Source organism: Mobula hypostoma, chromosome 5 (genome assembly GCF_963921235.1).
Source record: "Mobula hypostoma chromosome 5, sMobHyp1.1, whole genome shotgun sequence".
NCBI classification, from domain to species: Eukaryota; Metazoa; Chordata; class Chondrichthyes; order Myliobatiformes; family Myliobatidae; genus Mobula; species Mobula hypostoma.
This window is the reverse complement of record NC_086101.1, coordinates 118,914,961-118,933,632: the sequence shown is the minus strand read 5'-3', so window position 1 is coordinate 118,933,632 and position 18,672 is coordinate 118,914,961. Positions and strand designations below refer to the sequence as shown.

The window sequence follows — 18,672 nt, the reverse complement described above, 5'->3', positions numbered from 1 at the left end:
AGATGTGGTCTGAGTAGCCGAGGTGGGGACGGGGCTCCGCCTGGTACACATCGGGGATGTTTGTGTAAACAAGGTCCAATGCATTCGCCCCTCTCGTTGCAAAGTCCACATACTGGTGGAATTTGGGGAGCACTGACTTAAGGTTCGCGTGGTTACCATCACCGGTGACAATAAACAGTCCATCAGGGTGTGCGTTCTGCAGTTCGCTAATAGCCCCATACAGTTCACAGAGCGCCTCCTTAACATTAGCGCTGGGGGGAAAGTACACACCGACTATAAGGACAATGGTGAATTCCCGTGGTAAATAAAATGGGCTGCATCTAACAGTCACAAACTCCAGTAGCGATGAGCAGTATCTTGAAACCAGCACAGAGTTCTTGCACCATTCCGTATTGATGTAAACACATAAGCCACCACCGCGAGTCTTACCGGACAGAGCTGCATCTCTGTCTGCTCGAAACAGGACGAGCCCGTCCAGCTGAATGGCGACGTCCGGGATTCCATCAGAGAGCCACGTTTCTGTGAAAACATACGCACAGCAGACTCTGTACTCCCGCTGAGTATTTCGTTGGAGTCGGATGTAGTCCAATTTATTGTCCAGGGAGCGGACATTGGAGAGCAGAATGGATGGGAGAGCCGGCTGGTTAGGGTTTGCTTTTTGCCTGGCACGGACTCCTGCCCACTTGCCTCGCTTCCGTTTCCTCGCACGCCACTTACAACGTCTCCGCCTCCGGCCACCGGCATCAGGCGACTCCGAGGACTATAGGCCCGAAACCCTCAGAAAGCCGAGGTCGCGTAATTTAACTAGCAGATCTTCATGAAGATTTGTTTTTGGGCGATCTCTATATTGTAGCAGTATCTGGCGATGGTAGATAGTAACTCTGTTATCCATGTGCCCTAATCAAAAATTGTGCCTTAAAGTTAAACTAAAAAATTAAATTAAAGAAACAACAAATCTGAAAGGCCACTGCTGCCGTACCGTGCTGCTGATGTGCCTAAATATTCAGTTGCTAGCACTTTTTTTTCTTGGTGCTATTGAAAATTAAACCAGAATAAGCTGCAGTTTGGGGCTGATTCATGGCAGCGCAGGGTGATTTCATCTTCTTTGGAAAGTTACTTTTGAGTACTGAAGAAGGGAGCTTGGACCATGTTGTACTGAGGCCTATCATGCCTGCTTCTGGTAAGATGACAGCACGCTCAGATGCAGCGGCTTCTACGGGGCCAACCAAAGGTGTCATTGTCTTTTTTTTAAATGTATTTGTTTCGACTGCAAAACCGGGCTGGACATTATGAACTTAAAGAATTGCAGGTCTACGCCATCACCAAATTGTTCACTGCTGGAGAAACTGAAGGATTTGGATGGTGCCTGTGTCAGAGAGGTGTTGGTGCACAAAAGTGGTGTGCAATCTAACAGCGAGTGATTGTTTTAGTGGCTTTTCTTGTAATCACAAGACTGACCCTGTAGGACATTGGCAATGTGGGATGCTGCAAGTCTCATTCTCTGTTTTATAAGCAAGTGGTGGGGAAGCTGCGTGGCCTCAGACTGCAGTGTTGCCTGTTTGCAGCCACCTAGGACTGGGGTGTCAATGTGCTGCACTGGACTGCCGAAGGTGGTGTGACGCAGCATTCGTGCTAGGAGTTAGCACTCAGCAGAAGACAAGATTTATTATGTTTGACTGCCGATTGCTGTAATATTCAGGGACTTGGACTATACTTTTGTATGAGACTATATTTTATAGTTGTCTTGTATGTGCCATGTATGATTGTTAGTACTCTGTTTTGTACTTTGGCCCTAGAGTAACGCTATTACCAAGATTGGTGGAATTGTGGATAGTGTAGGAGACTGGCAAAGAATACAGCGTGATGTAGATCAATTGCAGATGTGGGCTGAGAAATGGCAGATGGAGTTTAACTCAGATAGATGTGAGGTGTTGCTCCTTGGTAGGGCAAACACAAGGAGACAATACACTGTTAAGTGCAAGTTCCTTAACAGTGGTACTGAGCAGAGAGATCTTGGGGTCCAAGTTCATAGCTCCTTGAAAGTGCCTACACCGGTCAATAGGGTGGTTAAGAAGGCTTATGGGATGCTTGTTTTTATTAATCGAGATGTTGAGTCAAGATGCTTGTTTTTATTAATCGAGGTGTTGAGTCAAGACATTATGTTGCAACTGTATAAAACTCTGGTTAGGCCACATTTGGAGTATTGCATATAGTTCTGATCTCAACTATAGGAAGGATGTTGAGGCTTCGGACAAGGACAGAAGAGGTTTACCAGGATGCTACTTGGATTAGAGGGCATGTGCTATCATGAGAGGCTGGATAAGATTCTGATAGCCATAGATAGAGTAGACTGGAAGTATCTGTTTCCCAGGATAGATATATCTAATATCAGAGGACATGCATTGAAGGTGAGAGGGGATAGGTTGAAAGGGGATGTGAGGGGCAAGTATTTTACTCAGAGTGGTGGGTACCTGGAATGAGCTGCCTGGTATGGTGGTAGAGGCAATACATGAGAGGCTTTTAAGAGACGTTTGGATAGGCACATGAATATGACAAAGATGGAGGGATATGAACATGGTCTAGGTAAGAGAGAGTGTTTGGGTGTTTTTGATTTGCCTTTTTAGCTGGTTCGGCACAACATTGTGGGCAAAGGTCCTGTTCCTATGCTAATACTGTTCAATGTTCTGGCTCTATTCATGTATGATTGAATGACAATTAAACTTGAACATAGGACACTCCTGTTAATTATCATTATGTAAAAACCGATATGATGTCAGGATAAATTATCTGTGTTGTATCTTTCAAAGAACAAAATATTCCTTGTTCATATCCATTATATTTTTCTTTTAAGGTGAACAAATTATACAGTGGGAACTTCGAACATTTTGACTGATTTTAATATTTTCTTTTCATATGTATTACCTGACTTAAACCCTACCCAGAACAATCTGCTGGTGTTTTCATCCCTACTGAATCAGACACCATCCCCACCGTGTTCAATGCCTCACATCTCCCTTTATCAAATAAAGTGCTCGATAATCATGGCCCCACCCCATCACATTTTTTTTTCTCCACCAATGTGTGCTGTTCTTTGGGCTGTAAAACCAGTGAAGTTTGCTGGAATGTTGACACTGAGTCAACAGGTTGCTGATCTAAGGCCCCAACCGTTCCCAGTTTATCTTGTGGCTAACCTCCCAAGCCTGGCCTCGAGAAGAGGACCAGAGAGTGTCTTGAAACATGGAAGGTACAAAATTGGATCTCTCGAAGCTGAGACTTTGGTTACCACTGATTGTTTGAAAGTAGAGTGGAATTTCTGGGTTATGGATTATCATTATGCAAGGAGATTAACGGTCCAGAAGCCAACTGGTGTACAGCAAAGATATTGAATAGCACAAAGCATATGGGATGAATGACTGTCTCCTGTTCCTGGCAGAGAACATTAAGGAAATTTGGAGGGGGGGAGGGGAGGTGGAATCAGCGAGGGCTGTGCTGCAGCTTGCTATCTGATGTCCTCTGCTGGGCAATGCTTCCTTTTCCAGTGATCTTACCTAGAGGCCAGCTGACGTGATGCTGGCTGAAAAGGGAAATATGATTGCTTCACTAATGCTTTTGCACAGACGGTGATGACTACCTCTCTTTACAGAGCTTCATACCCTGTGGCAGAACGAGGAGAGGGCTGCAATATCTTCTGGAAAAGTGTCTGAGATCTGGCACCGCCGTCATGACTTCTGGCTGCTCTCTGGTATTGTTGTGTATCCTTTTGCTACCAACAATCTCTGAGGTATTCCATGCTAGGTATAACACATCAGTAGACATTTTAACTGTTTATGATTAATGAATTAGCTGAGGGTAAATCTTCTTAAACGCTGTGCTGTAAAGGGCTTCTATGATGTGCAGCACAATTAAAGATTAAAGCACCGTCTACATAAAATCGGATATCTAGTGTTCCCTGTTGAAAGGTTGGTTGTCTCAGCAATCAAATTCTGCTTTGATGTCCGAACTGTTGCTGTTGCAGCTTTGAGGAGATACTGGTCGTTACTTTAGAAATCCAAACTCAACCCTATTTCACTACAAAATATGAGACCATTCAGTCCATTGAGTTTGTGGTAGTTACAGAACAATTTACAAGGATGTTGCCAGGACTGAGTTATAAGGAAAGTTTGAATAGATTAGAACTTTATTCCTTAGAACATAAAAGATTGAGGGGAGATTTAATAGAGAAATACAAAATTATGAGGTGTATAGTGGGGCAGCATGATAGCATAGTGGTTTTCACAAGGCTTTACAGTACCAGCGACCCGAGTTCAATTCCTACTGCTGCCTGTAAGGAGTTTACATGGATTTCCTCTGGGTGCTCTGGTTTCCTCCCACAGTCCAAAGACTGTGGATATTGAATTGGTGATTGTAAATTGTCCCATGATTAGGCTCAGGTTAAATTGGGGGATTGCTTGGTGGTGTGGCTCAAAGGGCCAGAAGGGCTTATTCTGTGCTGCATCTCAAAAAATAAATTGAATAAATAAAAATAGAGTAAGAGCAAGCAGGCTTTTTTCCCCGCTGAGATGAGACTATAATTAGAGGGTATTCGTTAGAGGTGAAAAGTGAAATGTTTACGGGAAACATGAGGGGAAACTTCACTCAGTGGGTGGTGAGAGTGTGGAACAAGCTACCACTGCAAGTGGTGGATGCAATTTTGATTTTGGTGTTTAAGAGAAGTTTGGATAGAACATGAATGGGAGAGTTTGGAGGGCTCTGGTTCGAATGCACATCATTGGGACTAGGCAGTTTAAAAGGTTTGGCACAGACTAGCTGGACTTGAAGGGCCTGTTTCTGTGTGTAGTTCTCTGATTCTAATTTTTGTTTTCCCACTAATTTTCCCTATAAAGCTCTCCCCACTTTCCAGTCAATCTTGCCACTCACCCATACTAGAGGCAGTTTAAAGCAGCCAATTAACCCACCATCATAGGGATGTAGGAGGAAACTGGAACAGCCAAGGGGAAACCCCTGGTCATGTAGACATGCAAACTTCACACGGACAGACACTGCACCAGAGATTGGGATTGAACTGCCACTATGTCCAATAAACTAGAACGAAAAATGCTCATTTTGTGTGGGCTCTGCTCTTCTCGCTCTGCTGCCTTTTGTGAGTGGGCTGCCAGTTTCTGCAGATGTTTGGAAAGGAAATGTCCCTTAACCTTTATCAGCTATGGATATGCCCGGTGGCAGGACATTCAGAACGATGCACGCTTTGCCATCATCAATGAGCCCTTCAAGCTGGAGGTGAACAAAGGAAACTTCCTGGAGATGAAAAACAAGTTTTTGGCCCGACGGTTTAAGGTGAGCAACCTGTAGGAAAGGAATAAATCTTGCCAATGTACTCCTCTTCACACTGTTTGCTGTTTTTTGTTTATAGGTAATTGTCCCTAAACTTTTCACACAATGAATACCTTTTACTGGTGTGATTTCTGCTGTGATAGTACAGTATATCAGTTAATTTATGTACAGAAACGTGCATCATATTTCCAGACAATGTGGAGGCCATTCAGCAGAACAGACTTAATGGGCCAAATGGCCTAATTCTGCTCCTATGCCTTGTCTTTCAAGACTATGCAGTCATATTCCCTCACGATTTTCTCCTCTTCTCCTCTTGTTACCATCTCACCATCTAGGAGTAATTTTCATTGGCCAGTTAACCCACCAACTGTCACATCTTTAGGGTAGTGTTATTGAGTATGGAAGTCCATTTGGCCAACCACGTCCACACAGAGCAGTGGGAATCCATCTGTGTTGATTCCATCTTCTAGCATTTGGTTTATGCTCTTCAATACATAGGCAATTCATGTGTTTATCCTAATGTCTTATAAATATCGTCAGCAACTCTGCTTCTACCACTCTCTCCGGCAGCGTTTCCAGGTACGCGCCATTCTCCTGATGATAAAGGACCGCCTTAGATTCAAAGTACATTCATTATCAAAGTATGTATACAACCGTGAAATTAATCTTCCCCACAGACAGTCATGAAACCAACCTGTTCAAACAAAAACATCAAACATCATCCCCCACCACGCGTCAAATTAAAAAAACACCAAGTGAAAACACAGAACATAAAACACAAAATCAAAAGGCTTATTTCAGCACAGGTCAGCTCGGTGTTCTTTATCTGTAGGCCACCTCCATTCAAAAATTCCCCAAAACTATTAACAAAAAAGAGTGACTAGAACTAGAAACTAGATCATATCATAAACCTGAATGACAGTCCAAATCTACAATCTGTGTGGATTAAACTTTGCTCTGACACCATCCGCCAACAGCATCGAGGGAAAGAGAGATCACTTGAATGCAAGGGAGCAGCAAGAGAGAGATCTCCGCTAAATCTCCTGCTGCTTACCCTAACTGTATCCTATCATTTTATTTGCTGTGATACAGGGAAAAGATTCCTACAGGCTGCCCTTTTTATGCTCCTCATCAGTAGTATTCCCTCTTAACCTCATCACTCCAGGGAAAGTAGTCCCAGTCTCTCCTCATAACTAAAACGCTCCATTTTCGCTAACATCCTGGTGAGCTGACTCTGTACCCCTTCCTGTGCTATCACATCTTTCCTATAGTGTGATGATCAGCGTTGCACACGGTACTGCAGTTATGGGAGGCAACCAGGGCATCTGGAGGAAACCTATCCAGTCACAAAGAGAAGGTGGATACTCCACACTGACAACACAGGAGATTGGTTTGCCCGAGCTGTGAGACGGCTGTATTGCTAGCTGTGTCACAGTGTCAGCTGTGTTACCTTGTGTCATAAACACCAATGGCATCTCTGGGTATTGCCTCCTTGCCTGTAGTCACCATGGAATATTTTATTTCCATTGAAAATGCAGAGGGGTTTTTTAATATTTCTCTAACAAGACAGCAACTGGATAACAGCCTGCCCTTATTACTGTTCTAGGAGTATCCGTTTGGTAATGTGCTCAGTGGGTTGAATCTGTTACCTTCTAACTAACTACTGAACTGTGGTTAATACTGTCAATGAGTGAAATAAGACTGCTGGTCCACGTTACATTCCATTCTCAGTTGTACATGGAAGACCATTAGGGACATACTGTAGATGAGGTGAATACACAGTCTTTCTCCCAAGGAAGGGGAACTAAAAACTAGGAGGCATGGTTTTAAGGTGACATATTAAAGATTTAAAAGGGACCAAAAGGGCATCTTCGTAGCTTGGTGCATATATAGAATGATCTGACTGGGAAAGTGGTTCAAACAGATCCAAGTTCATAGCGCCTTGAAAGTGGCTACAAGGTCGATAAGGTAGTTAAGAAGACTTATGGAATGCTTGTTTTTATTAATCAAGGTGTTGAATTCAGAAGTCAAGAGGATATGTTAACTCTGGTTAAGCTACACCTGGTCGCCTCACTATAGGAAGGGTGATGTTGAGGCTTTGGAGAGGGTACAGAAGAGGTTTGCTAGGATGCTTCCTGGCTTAAAGGGCATGTGCTATCATGAGAGGCTGGACAAACTTGGGTTATTTTCTCTGGAGTGGCAGAGGCAGTGGGCAGATCTGATAGAGGTTTATAAGATTACTAGACGACCGGGTGACCCTTTGGGGCACCCTTTGAGAGAAAGATAGTGCAGTCTGATGTGATGTGCTTTGGAAATTAAAGAAGAAAAACTCAGTTTATTAAAGAAGAAAGATGCGTAGCGAGACAAATATAGCTCCTCCTTGTTTAACGAAGGACACTCTTGATGACAACATTTCTGGTTGATCTGCCACCCTTCAAGGGTACTCCCAACGTTTTCATTTCTTTTTCCCCAGCTTAAGGCCACATACAGCTGACCATGCTGGAATACCGGTTTCTCCAAATAAATCAACACATTCTCCATGGTTTGGCCTTGCGCCTTATGCATAGTCATAGCAAAGCATGACTGTATCGGGAACTGGCTCCGCTGACGAGGGACATCTTCCCCTTCTGATAAATTGAGAGTAATTCTTGGGATTATGACAATGTCATTTTTGAACGCACCAATGTTTATCTTTGCTACGGTGAGATTGTTGTGCGGTTCTTCCATCATTCATGGATTTGGCCTTGAGTAATCACAGAAGGATTCCATTTATTCCTAGTTGGAGGGACTTCTTTGGCACCAAAGGATGTCATTTGGAAGAGGCAATTGTATTGTCTGATGTTCTTCCTGAACTCGTTTGCAATAGGTTCATCATTGCAGTATAAATTGAGGAGTTCATTAGGTAGAGGCTGCAAATTGTCTATCCTGATCTTTCCCTCCATACAGCAGAAATTTGCCGTTTCTCCAGTGAATAGGAAGGCACGACAGTGAGGGCATACTCTGGTCATCGTACCAACATCAGCAGAAATGTTACGCCGTGCGAGTCATACATTTTGCCTTGCTTTTTCTCTGTCAAGGTATTGTCGTTGAAAGTGGCCATTGTCGTCTTCAGCAACACTCGCAATAATTACTCTTTGCCACATATTCTTGAGTTGATCTTCCCTTTTCTCCTCTGTCTCTTCCTCTCTCCTCCTCCTTTGCCTGTTTTTGTCATTCTGGAGGCGCACAGCCCTTTCGTCCTTCGTTTCTTCATCTCTTCTACCATTTGTTCTTTTTCTCTGATCCTGGAGTCATGCGGCCCTGGTCTGATTCGATTCTTGTTCTCTCCTCCGTCTGTGCCTATTGTCATTTTGGAGACATGCTTGCCTCTCCTCTTCTGTCTCGTCTTCTCTCATCTTTTTTGTTCCTGGAGTCATGCGGCCCTGGCCTCATCCGATTCTTCCTCTCCCTCTCCTTGCCGCTTCCCGACGACATTTGGCATCATCTCTTGACCATAATGTCCCCCTTTCCACGGCATAATTAGGCTGTCCATATATTTTTTTTTACCCTTATGCTTGATAGAAGATACGAAGCAGTAACACCAAAGCCTCCAGGATGCTGATTTTTCTTGATGATGTGGTTGGCGCTGTCCTAAATGGACGTGATAGCCCTGCCCTTTTGCTGCGGTTGGTGTCGCTGCTGTGAGCATCGTGAGGCGCTGCTGAGGCTGGCCGTGTACATGCGTTGTGGTGTCGCGTCACGGTTTCCATTAAAGCTGGAATCAGCTCAGGTTGTGGAAAGCGGAGCCTGTTGATTGACGAGTGAGCAATTTTATACGAATATATAACCCTGAACTTTGCATGCATTCTGTAAGTTAGCACATTTTAAATCGATTTAGTCAAAAAAAAGTGCCGCTGTAATGCACCCTTTGGGCTAATTGGAGGTCACAAACAGAGCATGAGAATTTTAGTAGTTTATAGATGAAAAGCATAGATTGAATAGACGAGGAGTATCTGTTTCCCAGTGTAGAAATGTTTAATACCAGAGGGCATGCATTGGATGTGAGCGAGGGTAGGTTCAAAGGGAATGTGCGGGTACAGTGGTGGATGCCTGGAGTGGTAAATACATTAGGGGCCTTTAAAACACATTTAGATAGGCACATGGCTGTAAGGAAGATGGAGGGATATAAGCATGGTGTAGGTAGGCAGGATTAGTGTTTGGGTGTTTTTGATTTGCTTTTTAGCTGGTTCAGCTCAATATTGTGGGCCGAAGGGCCTGTTCATATGCTCTCTTCTATATTTAATAACATGTAAAATACTTTTTAATAAGCACATGGATAGGCAACATTCAGAGAAATATAGGCCAAGTTTGGCAAATATAACAGGTGTGGTGGACACCATGGTCAGCCCAGGCACTTTGGGCTGAAGGATCTGTTTCCATGCTGTATGACTGTGTTGCTGTCCATTGATGCAATAACCCTCTGAAGTGTTATACACTTAACTTTCTTTCCTGCTGTAGCTCCTGGAACAGGCTCTGGTAATTGAGGAGCAACTGCGGAGGGCAGCTTACCTGAACATGACACAGGACGCTAACCATCCAGCAATGGCCCTCAATACCCGCTTTGCAGAGGTAGAGTGCCTGGCAGAGAGTCACCAACACCTTTCCAAGGAATCACTGGCCGGAAACAAGCCTGCAAATGCTGTTCTGCATAAAGGTCAGTGCAGAGTCATACCTTACACTTAAATGAAGCGATGAGCTTGGATTTACATCACATTTTTTGTCACATCATATGTCCCAAGTTGATGACAACTATTGAAGCATTATATGGAAATAAACCTGAAAAAAATTAGTTATAAAATAAGAATTGCATCAGCCACTTTTTACACAGTAGGGTTCAACAAGCAGCAACGTTTTGGCAAGGACATGCAAGGAAAATGCTATGGTCTTTCGAAGAATAGCCTTGAGATCATTTGCATCTGCATGAGAACACAGCTTAATGTTTTATCTAAGACACAAACGGAGCACTCACTTGGTATTTAACATGAGTGTCAGTCAGCATTGTATAGTAAAGTCTCTGGACCTTAAACCCAACAAGTGGACTCCAAGACCAGTGCAATTTTCACTGACACATCTGACACCTTCTGATCAGTTTGTTCGTTTCTCTTGGACCTGGCACATGAAAGTGTAAAACAGTTCCTCATCTTCAGTTGGTAGTCACTGCTGAATGGAGAGAGAATCTGGTGAGCAAGGTGGTTGAACTTAGAGCATTGATCAGCACATGAGAATGCGATAGACTGGTCTAAAGATTTAAAACTCATGGGATCCAGGGCAAGTTGCCAAATTGGATGCCCGTTGCTTTGGTACTATGAGGCAGAAGATGATGTTGGAGGGTTGCTCTTGTGACAGTGCGTCACAAGGTCATTTGGCTACGAATATAGGGGCTATAATTAATTAACAAGCTTGCAAATAGTTGAAAAAAATTGGTGTTGAGGAGGATAACTGAATGTTCCAGGATATTATCAGTCAGTAATGACAAATGGAAAGTGAGTGGGTAATAAGGTTAGGACATGCACCAGGGAATATTAAGAAACATTTTGAGCTCCCTGAAGGTGGCAATACAAATTGATGAGTGGAGAAGCAGGCATTATTAAACATTCTGAAACATTGGGTAGGCCATAACTGGCGCATTGCCTGTAGAAAGGATGTGATTGTACTCAAGGGATGCACGACGATGTTGTTCAGAGGAGAGAGAGAGATGCAGTTTTCAGGAGAGTCTGTCCGTTTTCATTTGTAGAGCAGGCTGAAAGGAGGCCTGTTGCACAAAGACTGAGAGGCAATGACAGGGTAGACAACCATAGCTGAGATACCTAAAACTGGAGGCCAGAGATTTAGGATAAGGGTTGAGAACCTTCTCACCCACAGGGTGATTGGAATGTGGAGCATTTTAAAAGTATCTGGATGAGTGCTTGAATTGCGAAGATGTTGACAGCTACAGACCAAGAGCAGCATAGATGCGTACCTGATGGTTTTGGATTCACATAGCTTTCTGTTTTTTAAGTGGGGACTAGTTTAATCTCTTCTCTAAATACTCCCACAGTGGTTACATATAATATCACCACCCTGGCACCATTTGTGTGTGAAGGCTATCTCTATTGCTCCCTGATATGGCAGCTGCAGCTTGTTGTAGAGAGTTCAGGAGAAAGGTTACTTTTCTTTTGGAAGTTGCTTTACACCATGTCTGCCCCCTTTTATTTAAAATTGTGACTGGTTAAAACTCTAGTGCCGAGGAACTGCCTAATTTCAACCAGCTTCTCACTCTTATTGTCTCCCAGTTCTAAACCAATTGGAAGAGCTGCTGAGTGACATGAAAGCAGATGTGACCCGCCTCCCCTCCACGCTGTCGCGAGTCCCACCAATAGCCGCTCGCCTCCAGATGTCAGAGCGCAGCATCCTCAGCCGATTGGCCAACAAGGGAACAGAATCCACAAATACGCCGGTAAATCTCACATTGTCTTCCCTTTCTGACCATTCCTCCAACTTTGAATACATCAGCCCCTTCTGCAAAGGCTATATAGATGTTTGTGTACATATCAGTTATGTAACCAATTCATTAACAGTAAATGTTCACACACACAACATATCAGGCAACAGCTGAGCTCAGTGTAATGTGACCATGATTTTCCCTCTCTGATCTCATTCTTTTTTAATCCCTCTGCTTCACCCCATTGCAATTCTCCACATAGACCTCTTTACCACTAAGCAGGTTCTCTTGTGTTTCCCTTGATATTTCAGTATTTTGTCACACCAGACAAATGTCCCCAAATTAATTCGTTTGCAAAGATAAACTGGCTTTCATAGATTCAGACTTAGACCTACAAATCCATAAAAAAAAATCCACTTGAAGGGTAAAGGAGCTTTTCTTTGCATTTAAATTATGCAGTACCCACACTGGTAGTGTCTGATGGAACAGTGTGGAGAGATCTTTGCTCTATCTAACCCACATATCATTCCCAGCATTAGTATATTTTGTGAAATATAAACTTCAATCATGATTGCTAACTATTAGGACTTCCTGGACCTGAGCAATCACAGGTTCTAGTGTGTATGCAAAGTAAAAATAGTGGTTTGCAATGTCTTGTTCTCGTGAATTCCTGTGGGACATTACTCAACGCTGATTGAAGTGCGGTATTGGTGATCCACTCATTCTCTCAGCTTGTTGCTGTAGTTGTTTAAGTCTAACTATCTATCTAATTATATAATAAAAAATAAAATCACATTATCACATTTATGTGGAATTTGTTTTTGTATTCTAGACCTTTCCACCAGGTCCGTACACAACATCTCAAACTTTCGGTGGCTCTTTTGGGCCACCTGCACCTGTGAGCGCACCAGGCGGCCCGATGAATTTCAGTCAGGTGCCAGGAGGCTCCTTCGTAACAGGTTAGTGACACTGTGGCATTTGTGACATCCATCTGTTTAACTCTCCTTTGCCTGGGATATAATAGGCATATGCAAAGGGGACTTCAACGAGTTGTATCTGTATGTCCATACTCTTGGAGTTGAAGGAATTGGGAGGGCTTCTGGGCAGATTAAGTGTCAGCCTTGCTCGGCTTCTCACCAGTTTATTGGGTAAAGTACATCAGTGTTGGTCCTGAAGGGCAGGAGATCTTTAAGGTCTTGCACGGTAAGGAGCCCCTGCTTGCATGAAATGCATCTCCATCCAGAGTTTGTGGCTCGAGCTCCAATCTGCTCGCAGGGCTTGTTGGGGTCGGGAGTTAAAATCATCTCCTGATTCAGATGCTACCAATCAGTTAAAGCTTTGTCTTACCTTCATGGATAGGCGGGAGCCTGAGAACGCCATGCTCTGCAAGTCAAGCTGAGGGCTAAACAGCATCTCATTGTGTACGGTTTGCTGGGTGCAGAGAGCACTATGTATAAGACACTGAAGCCGTACATTGTTGCTTGACATTGGCCTGGTGCTGAGGTGACCAATGTCACCTTGGCAGACACCAGAGAAGAAAATATGTCAGGTCTTTGGGCAGGAGTGTGGTGGGTGGATGGGCAGGAGCTACTGTGTAATTATCTGACTGCCATGCAGCAGAACCATCCTTTCTGGATGTTGTCCTCACTAGGCGACTAGATAAGCACTGCACCAAAGGCACTGACCTCAACAAAATGCCTTTCAGGACAATGAGGAGCATACCTCAGGATAGATGAGGGTGAGACTTTGTAGATGATAGCAGTGTCACAACAAAGCAAGCATATCAGCCAGTGTGTGTGTAACACGTTGACTGTTTCACGCATGGATACTGCAAGGATTCATAAAGATGGTCAGATAGTGGCCCATTGAGGGTTTACAAATTGCTGTGTTGCTGAAGTGGAATCATCAATGTCTCAGTCCCTGCATGTGGTTTGTTGCATCTAGTATATAATGTATGTGCCTGGCAAGATTAGACACAAAGCTGAATCTCTCCCAGAACTGGTATTTGTGTATTCAGTAAGAAACAGGTTTGCCTAATTCCAGATAAAATTGCTGGTCTGTACTGAAAAGATATTATCAACCCCAAAACTTGAAGAAGAGGTATGGGAGAGTACAGGCATTATAATGAAGTTGGCTAGGATGCAAGCTAGCTTCCTGAAAGATGTGTGTACAGATTTCAGTGACTATATGCTCTCTTCTCACAGCATTCAGGCTCTGGTTATTCTCACAGCCTAGCTGTTGGGATTGAGGAAAGCAGATAATAGAAACACAGTAAATGGTTGAAATTAAGACCTGAAATGATATCTACATCATCCATTGTCCGTTATTACTGGAAACTGGTACATACAATATATACTCTGTGGAGATTAACTGTGCATGATATTTATAAAGTGACAGCCCAGTCTCCAAACACTTGACTTTAATACACTGGACAAACTATTCTTGTCATTCAGCCTACCTAGGCCTCATTAATTTCTATCTTTGGACTGTATAGGGCAGTATGGTTTTCAACAAGGTGTCTGTCGAGAGTGGCACAGTGTGATCACATTGTTGACTGGGCTGGAGTAAGTCCTTTTGTTAGAGATAGTATTTCAGTACATCCCTTTCCAAAAGTCAGTTCCATGTGAACTTTCTCCTAATTTATTTCAAGGGTAGATTTACCTGTGTGGGTTCGGTATCCGGATCCCAATGTAGGTTTTCCAACCCTAAAACTGTGTTTTCAGTATCCCCAACGTCTGCATGTGGGATTATCAACCCCAAAACTGTGTGGGTTCCGTTTCCCTATCATCCCTAAGTGGGTTTATCAACCCCAAAACTATGTGGGTTCTGTTCACCTATTGTCCCCATGTGGGATTATCAACCCAAAAAGTGTGTGATTTCAGTATCCCCATCATCCTCATGTGGGATTATCAACCCCAAAACTGGGTTCAACAACTCCATTCTCTTTATGTGGTATTATCAACCCCAAAACTGTGTGGGTTCAGTATCTCCACCCCCTTGTGGGATTATCAACCCCAAAACTGTGTAGGTTCCTTTCCCCATTGTCCTTGTGTGGGATTATTAATCCCAAAACTGCAGTTAGTCTGACGTATAATTGCCACATCCAAAGCGGTCAGGCCATTTAATCCATGCCAGGGACCTGTGTCAGTTGTATGTCAACTCACCAGTGTTTCTGTACAAGACACTCACACTCCAGTGTTAATCTGGCTTGCATTTACAGATTTCTGTTGTATCTGCCTTAATTACTCAGTGTGATAATAAATTCCACAGGTTTCATCAATCAACATTACTTCTTTTTGGATTAACCTACAATAACAATTTTCTCAACACTTACACCATTAAACCCTTACAATCTTTACAAATCAAAACTGTCACCCTTTAGTCTTGCCAGTGGACAAGAACTCCTCCCATTCAGATCACCCAGCCATTTACCCTTCTCCCTTTTTTGATTAAAATGTGTGCACAAATTTCTGTGTTGTTTTGCCTCCTTACTCTTGCAGTTGATCTCATTCCTTCCCACATCCATCTATATTTCGATCCATGAGTCATCTGAGATGAGTTCCTTTCCATTAGTCCATTGGAATTGGGCCCGTTTAATTCACTTGTCTATGCTGACAGTGATGCCACTCTACGCTAATCTCATTTGCTGACATTAGACCCGTATCTTTCTAAGCCTTTCATGTCTGAAGACCTGTCTAAATTCTTTTTAAATGCTCCTTCTGCCAGCTTGTTCAAGATAACTACCACACTGTGTGGGAAATCTTGCCCTCAGATCTCCTTTTAAACTTTTCCCTTCTCAGCCTAAACCTGTGTACTCTAGTTCTACGTTCTCCTGTGCAAAGAAAAATATCTATGCTATATCTGCCAACTCATAATTTCATGAACCTCTAAAGTCTCCTGTGCTCTAGTGAGAGAAAACCTAGTTTATCCAGTCTCTCCTTACATTTTCAGCCCTTATTTTTGATGAATCTACATTGCTCCAGTATCTTTCCTGTAGTCTGGTGACCAAAACTTTACTAAAATTGCATTTGAAATATTGTGTAATGTATTGTAAGATGGCATACTAAATCTTATACTGAAGGTATGCTAAATGCCTTGGTCTATGAAAACAAGTGTACCAAATATCTTCACTACCCCACTTACCCGTGTTGTCACTAGTAGCAAGCTGAAGATGTGTGCTCCAAGATGTCTCTACATTGACATTCCATTGAATTTGCCTTCAAAGTGCATTATTTATTGATTGAGTTACAGCACAGAATGGGCCCTTCTGGCCCTTCAAGCTGCGCTGCCCAGCAGTTCCCCGATTTAATCCTGGCCTAATCACAGGACAATTTACAATGCCTAATTAACCTACCAACCGGTTTGTCTTTGAAACTAGAGCACCCAGAGAAAACCCATGTCGTCATGGGGAGAACATATAAACTCCATCTAGGCGGTGGCAGAAATTGAACCTGGATCGCCTGTACTGTAAAACATTATGCTAACCACTACACTACCGTGCAGCTCCAATAACCGTGCATCTCGCACGCGTGTGGATTAAACTGCATCTGCCATCATTCTGCCCCTCTTTCCAGCTAGTTAGCATCCCGCTGTATCATTAGACAGCTTTCTTTGCTATCTACAAATCCAACTATTTTTGTCTTGTCTCTAAACTTGCTAACTAGACCATCTGAATTCTCATCTATGTTAGAGACAAAGTCCCAGCTCTGATCCCTGCAGTATGCCACTTGTTCCAGACTTCCAGTCAGAAAAACACCCATCTAGCACTAACCTTTTCTTCTGACCACCATGCCAATTTGGCATCCAGTTGGCCAATGTCACTTGGATTCCTTTTGTCTTAACCTTCTGGGCCAACATTTCCATGCTGCATCTTTCTCAAAAGCATTACAAAGTCTGTAACCCATGTCCTCTGTTCTGCCTTCATTAGTTGACTGAGTTACCTTTGCCACTGATGCCTCCTATTACCCTGTGGCCCTCAGAACAGTATTTTGAGCAGAACTGACAGGCCTCCAGACAGAGGTCCTAGTTTTATCAATTGTCCTCAATATCATGGGATGGCTTGCTGCAGAGGTATTAGATGTGTTTTGGGTTTTTTTTCCTGTTAACTCAGCTCTTGAAAATGAGCTCACCTTGCTCACCTTTACCAAGGACAAAATTGTGATCAACTGTGTCGCCCTCCACTATCCTGTGCTGGACCACATCAGGATCACTTTGGGTTAGGACAGTGTGCAGGAAGTTGGGGAAAAAATAAAAGAAAATGAGTTTATGTTGAGTAAACACTTGGAAGGTCCTGTGTGCTAGGCAGATGTGTTGGAGACTGGTGTTTCCATCAGCTTGGTTATTGCACTAACAAAAGGGTTGTTGTTTTTTTCCTTTCTCTTCCATTTCTCTACTTTTCTGCCTCTCCTCGCACTCCTGTTCCCCTTCCCTCCCTGCTGCTTTCTCTTCCCATTTCTCGCTCTTCACGCCAACCCTCCTTCCCCACCTCGTCCTCCTCCTCCCCTTCCCCCTCCCCTCTCTCTCACATTCCCCTCTACCTCCCCACGCTCTCTCTCTCTCACTCTCATTCCCATCTCTCTCTCTCTCCCTCTCTCTCTCGTTCCCCTCTCCCTCCCTCCACCACCCTTCTCGTTTCCCTCTCCCTCCCTTCTCGTTTCCCTCTCCCTCCCTTCTCGTTTCCCTCTCTCTCCCTTTCTTTCTCACACTTCCCTGTAATGCAACCCACTCGCTTTTGCTGCTCTCTAATACCACCAGCGCACTCTCTCATACCTCTCTGAAACCCCATTTTGTCTTGTTCCTCTCTGACTCCCTCCCCATCCTCACCCTTTTTTTTCCATCTGCCTCCTGCTTTATTCCTCTGTCCCTCCATTTTGTCCAAGGCCCTGTACAGTTCCCCCTACCAGTGAGCATTCAGCTGCCCGTTTCTGGAGCCCACCCAAGCCAGGGGCACCTCATCCTCCCGCAGCCTTTTCCACAGCCTCCCACCCAGAGGCTCATCTCTTTCAGTAACGACAAGCTTCCTATTAACACGCTGGGAATCACAGGTGCAGCATCACTACCATCCCACTCACACTTTGCTTCTTGTGATAGCTGATCGTTTGAATGCTATGTCTCATCTGCCTTTTAAATGTTCAGTAGCACTGAAGGGGAGACTCTCGCCATCAAGACCTCTGAACTGTGACACAAGACCCAACCCAGCCTATGACTGAAATAAGCAACACACACAAAATGCTAGAGGAACTCAGCAGGTCAGGCAGCGTCTATGGAAAAGAATACAGTCGATGTTTCAGGCCAAGACCCTTCAGCAGGACTGGAGAGAAAAGATGAGGAGGGAGGAGTGAAGTAAAGAGCTGGGAAGTTGATTTGTGAAAGAGATATAGGGCTGGAAAAGGGGGAATCTGATGGGAGAGGACAGAAGGCCAGGGGAAGCAAAGAGGGGGATCACCAGTGGGAGGTGATGGGCAGGCAAGGAGATATGATGAGAGAGGGAAAAGGGGATGAGGAATTGAGAAGCGGGGGCGGGGGAGGAGGTTGGCAGTTACCAAAATTTCAAGAAATCAATGTTCATGCCAGCAGGTTGGAGGCTACCCAGATGGAATATTAAGGCAAACAACAGGAATCCTGCAGATGCTAGAAATTCAAGCAACACACATCAAAGTTGCTGGTGAACGCAGCAGGCCAGGCAGCATCTCTAGGAAGAGGTGCAGTGGACGTTTTAGGCCGAGACCCTTCGTCAGGACTGGAATATTAAGGTGTTGCTCCTCCAATCTGAATGTGGCCTCGTCACGACAGTAGAAGAGGCCGTGGATGGACGTGTCAGAATAGGAAGTGGAATTAAAATGGTTGGCCACTGAGAAATCCCGCTTTTTCTGGTGGATGGA

The 18,672-nt window shown here is 43.9% G+C and overlaps 1 protein-coding gene across 4 annotated transcripts in view; it reads left to right on the top strand.

Moving 5' to 3' along the window:
- chd3 (chromodomain helicase DNA binding protein 3) overlaps nt 1–18,672 on the top strand; it is a 124,078-nt gene that overhangs the window by 98,901 nt on the left and 6,505 nt on the right. Inside the window, exons 35-40 of one of the 4 annotated variants that reach the window (XM_063048875.1) lie at nt 3,644–3,752; nt 5,202–5,334; nt 9,829–10,024; nt 11,643–11,806; nt 12,624–12,750; nt 17,682–17,835. In XM_063048875.1, the coding sequence (XP_062904945.1) occupies nt 3,644–3,752; nt 5,202–5,334; nt 9,829–10,024; nt 11,643–11,806; nt 12,624–12,750; nt 17,682–17,800 (848 nt within the window). In that variant the 3' untranslated portion in view covers nt 17,801–17,835. Of the gene's footprint in view, nt 1–3,643; nt 3,753–5,201; nt 5,335–9,828; nt 10,025–11,642; nt 11,807–12,623; nt 12,751–17,681; nt 17,836–18,672 lie in introns of those variants that run through there. The other 3 variants (XM_063048876.1, XM_063048878.1, XM_063048877.1) reach the window with 3 other exon arrangements.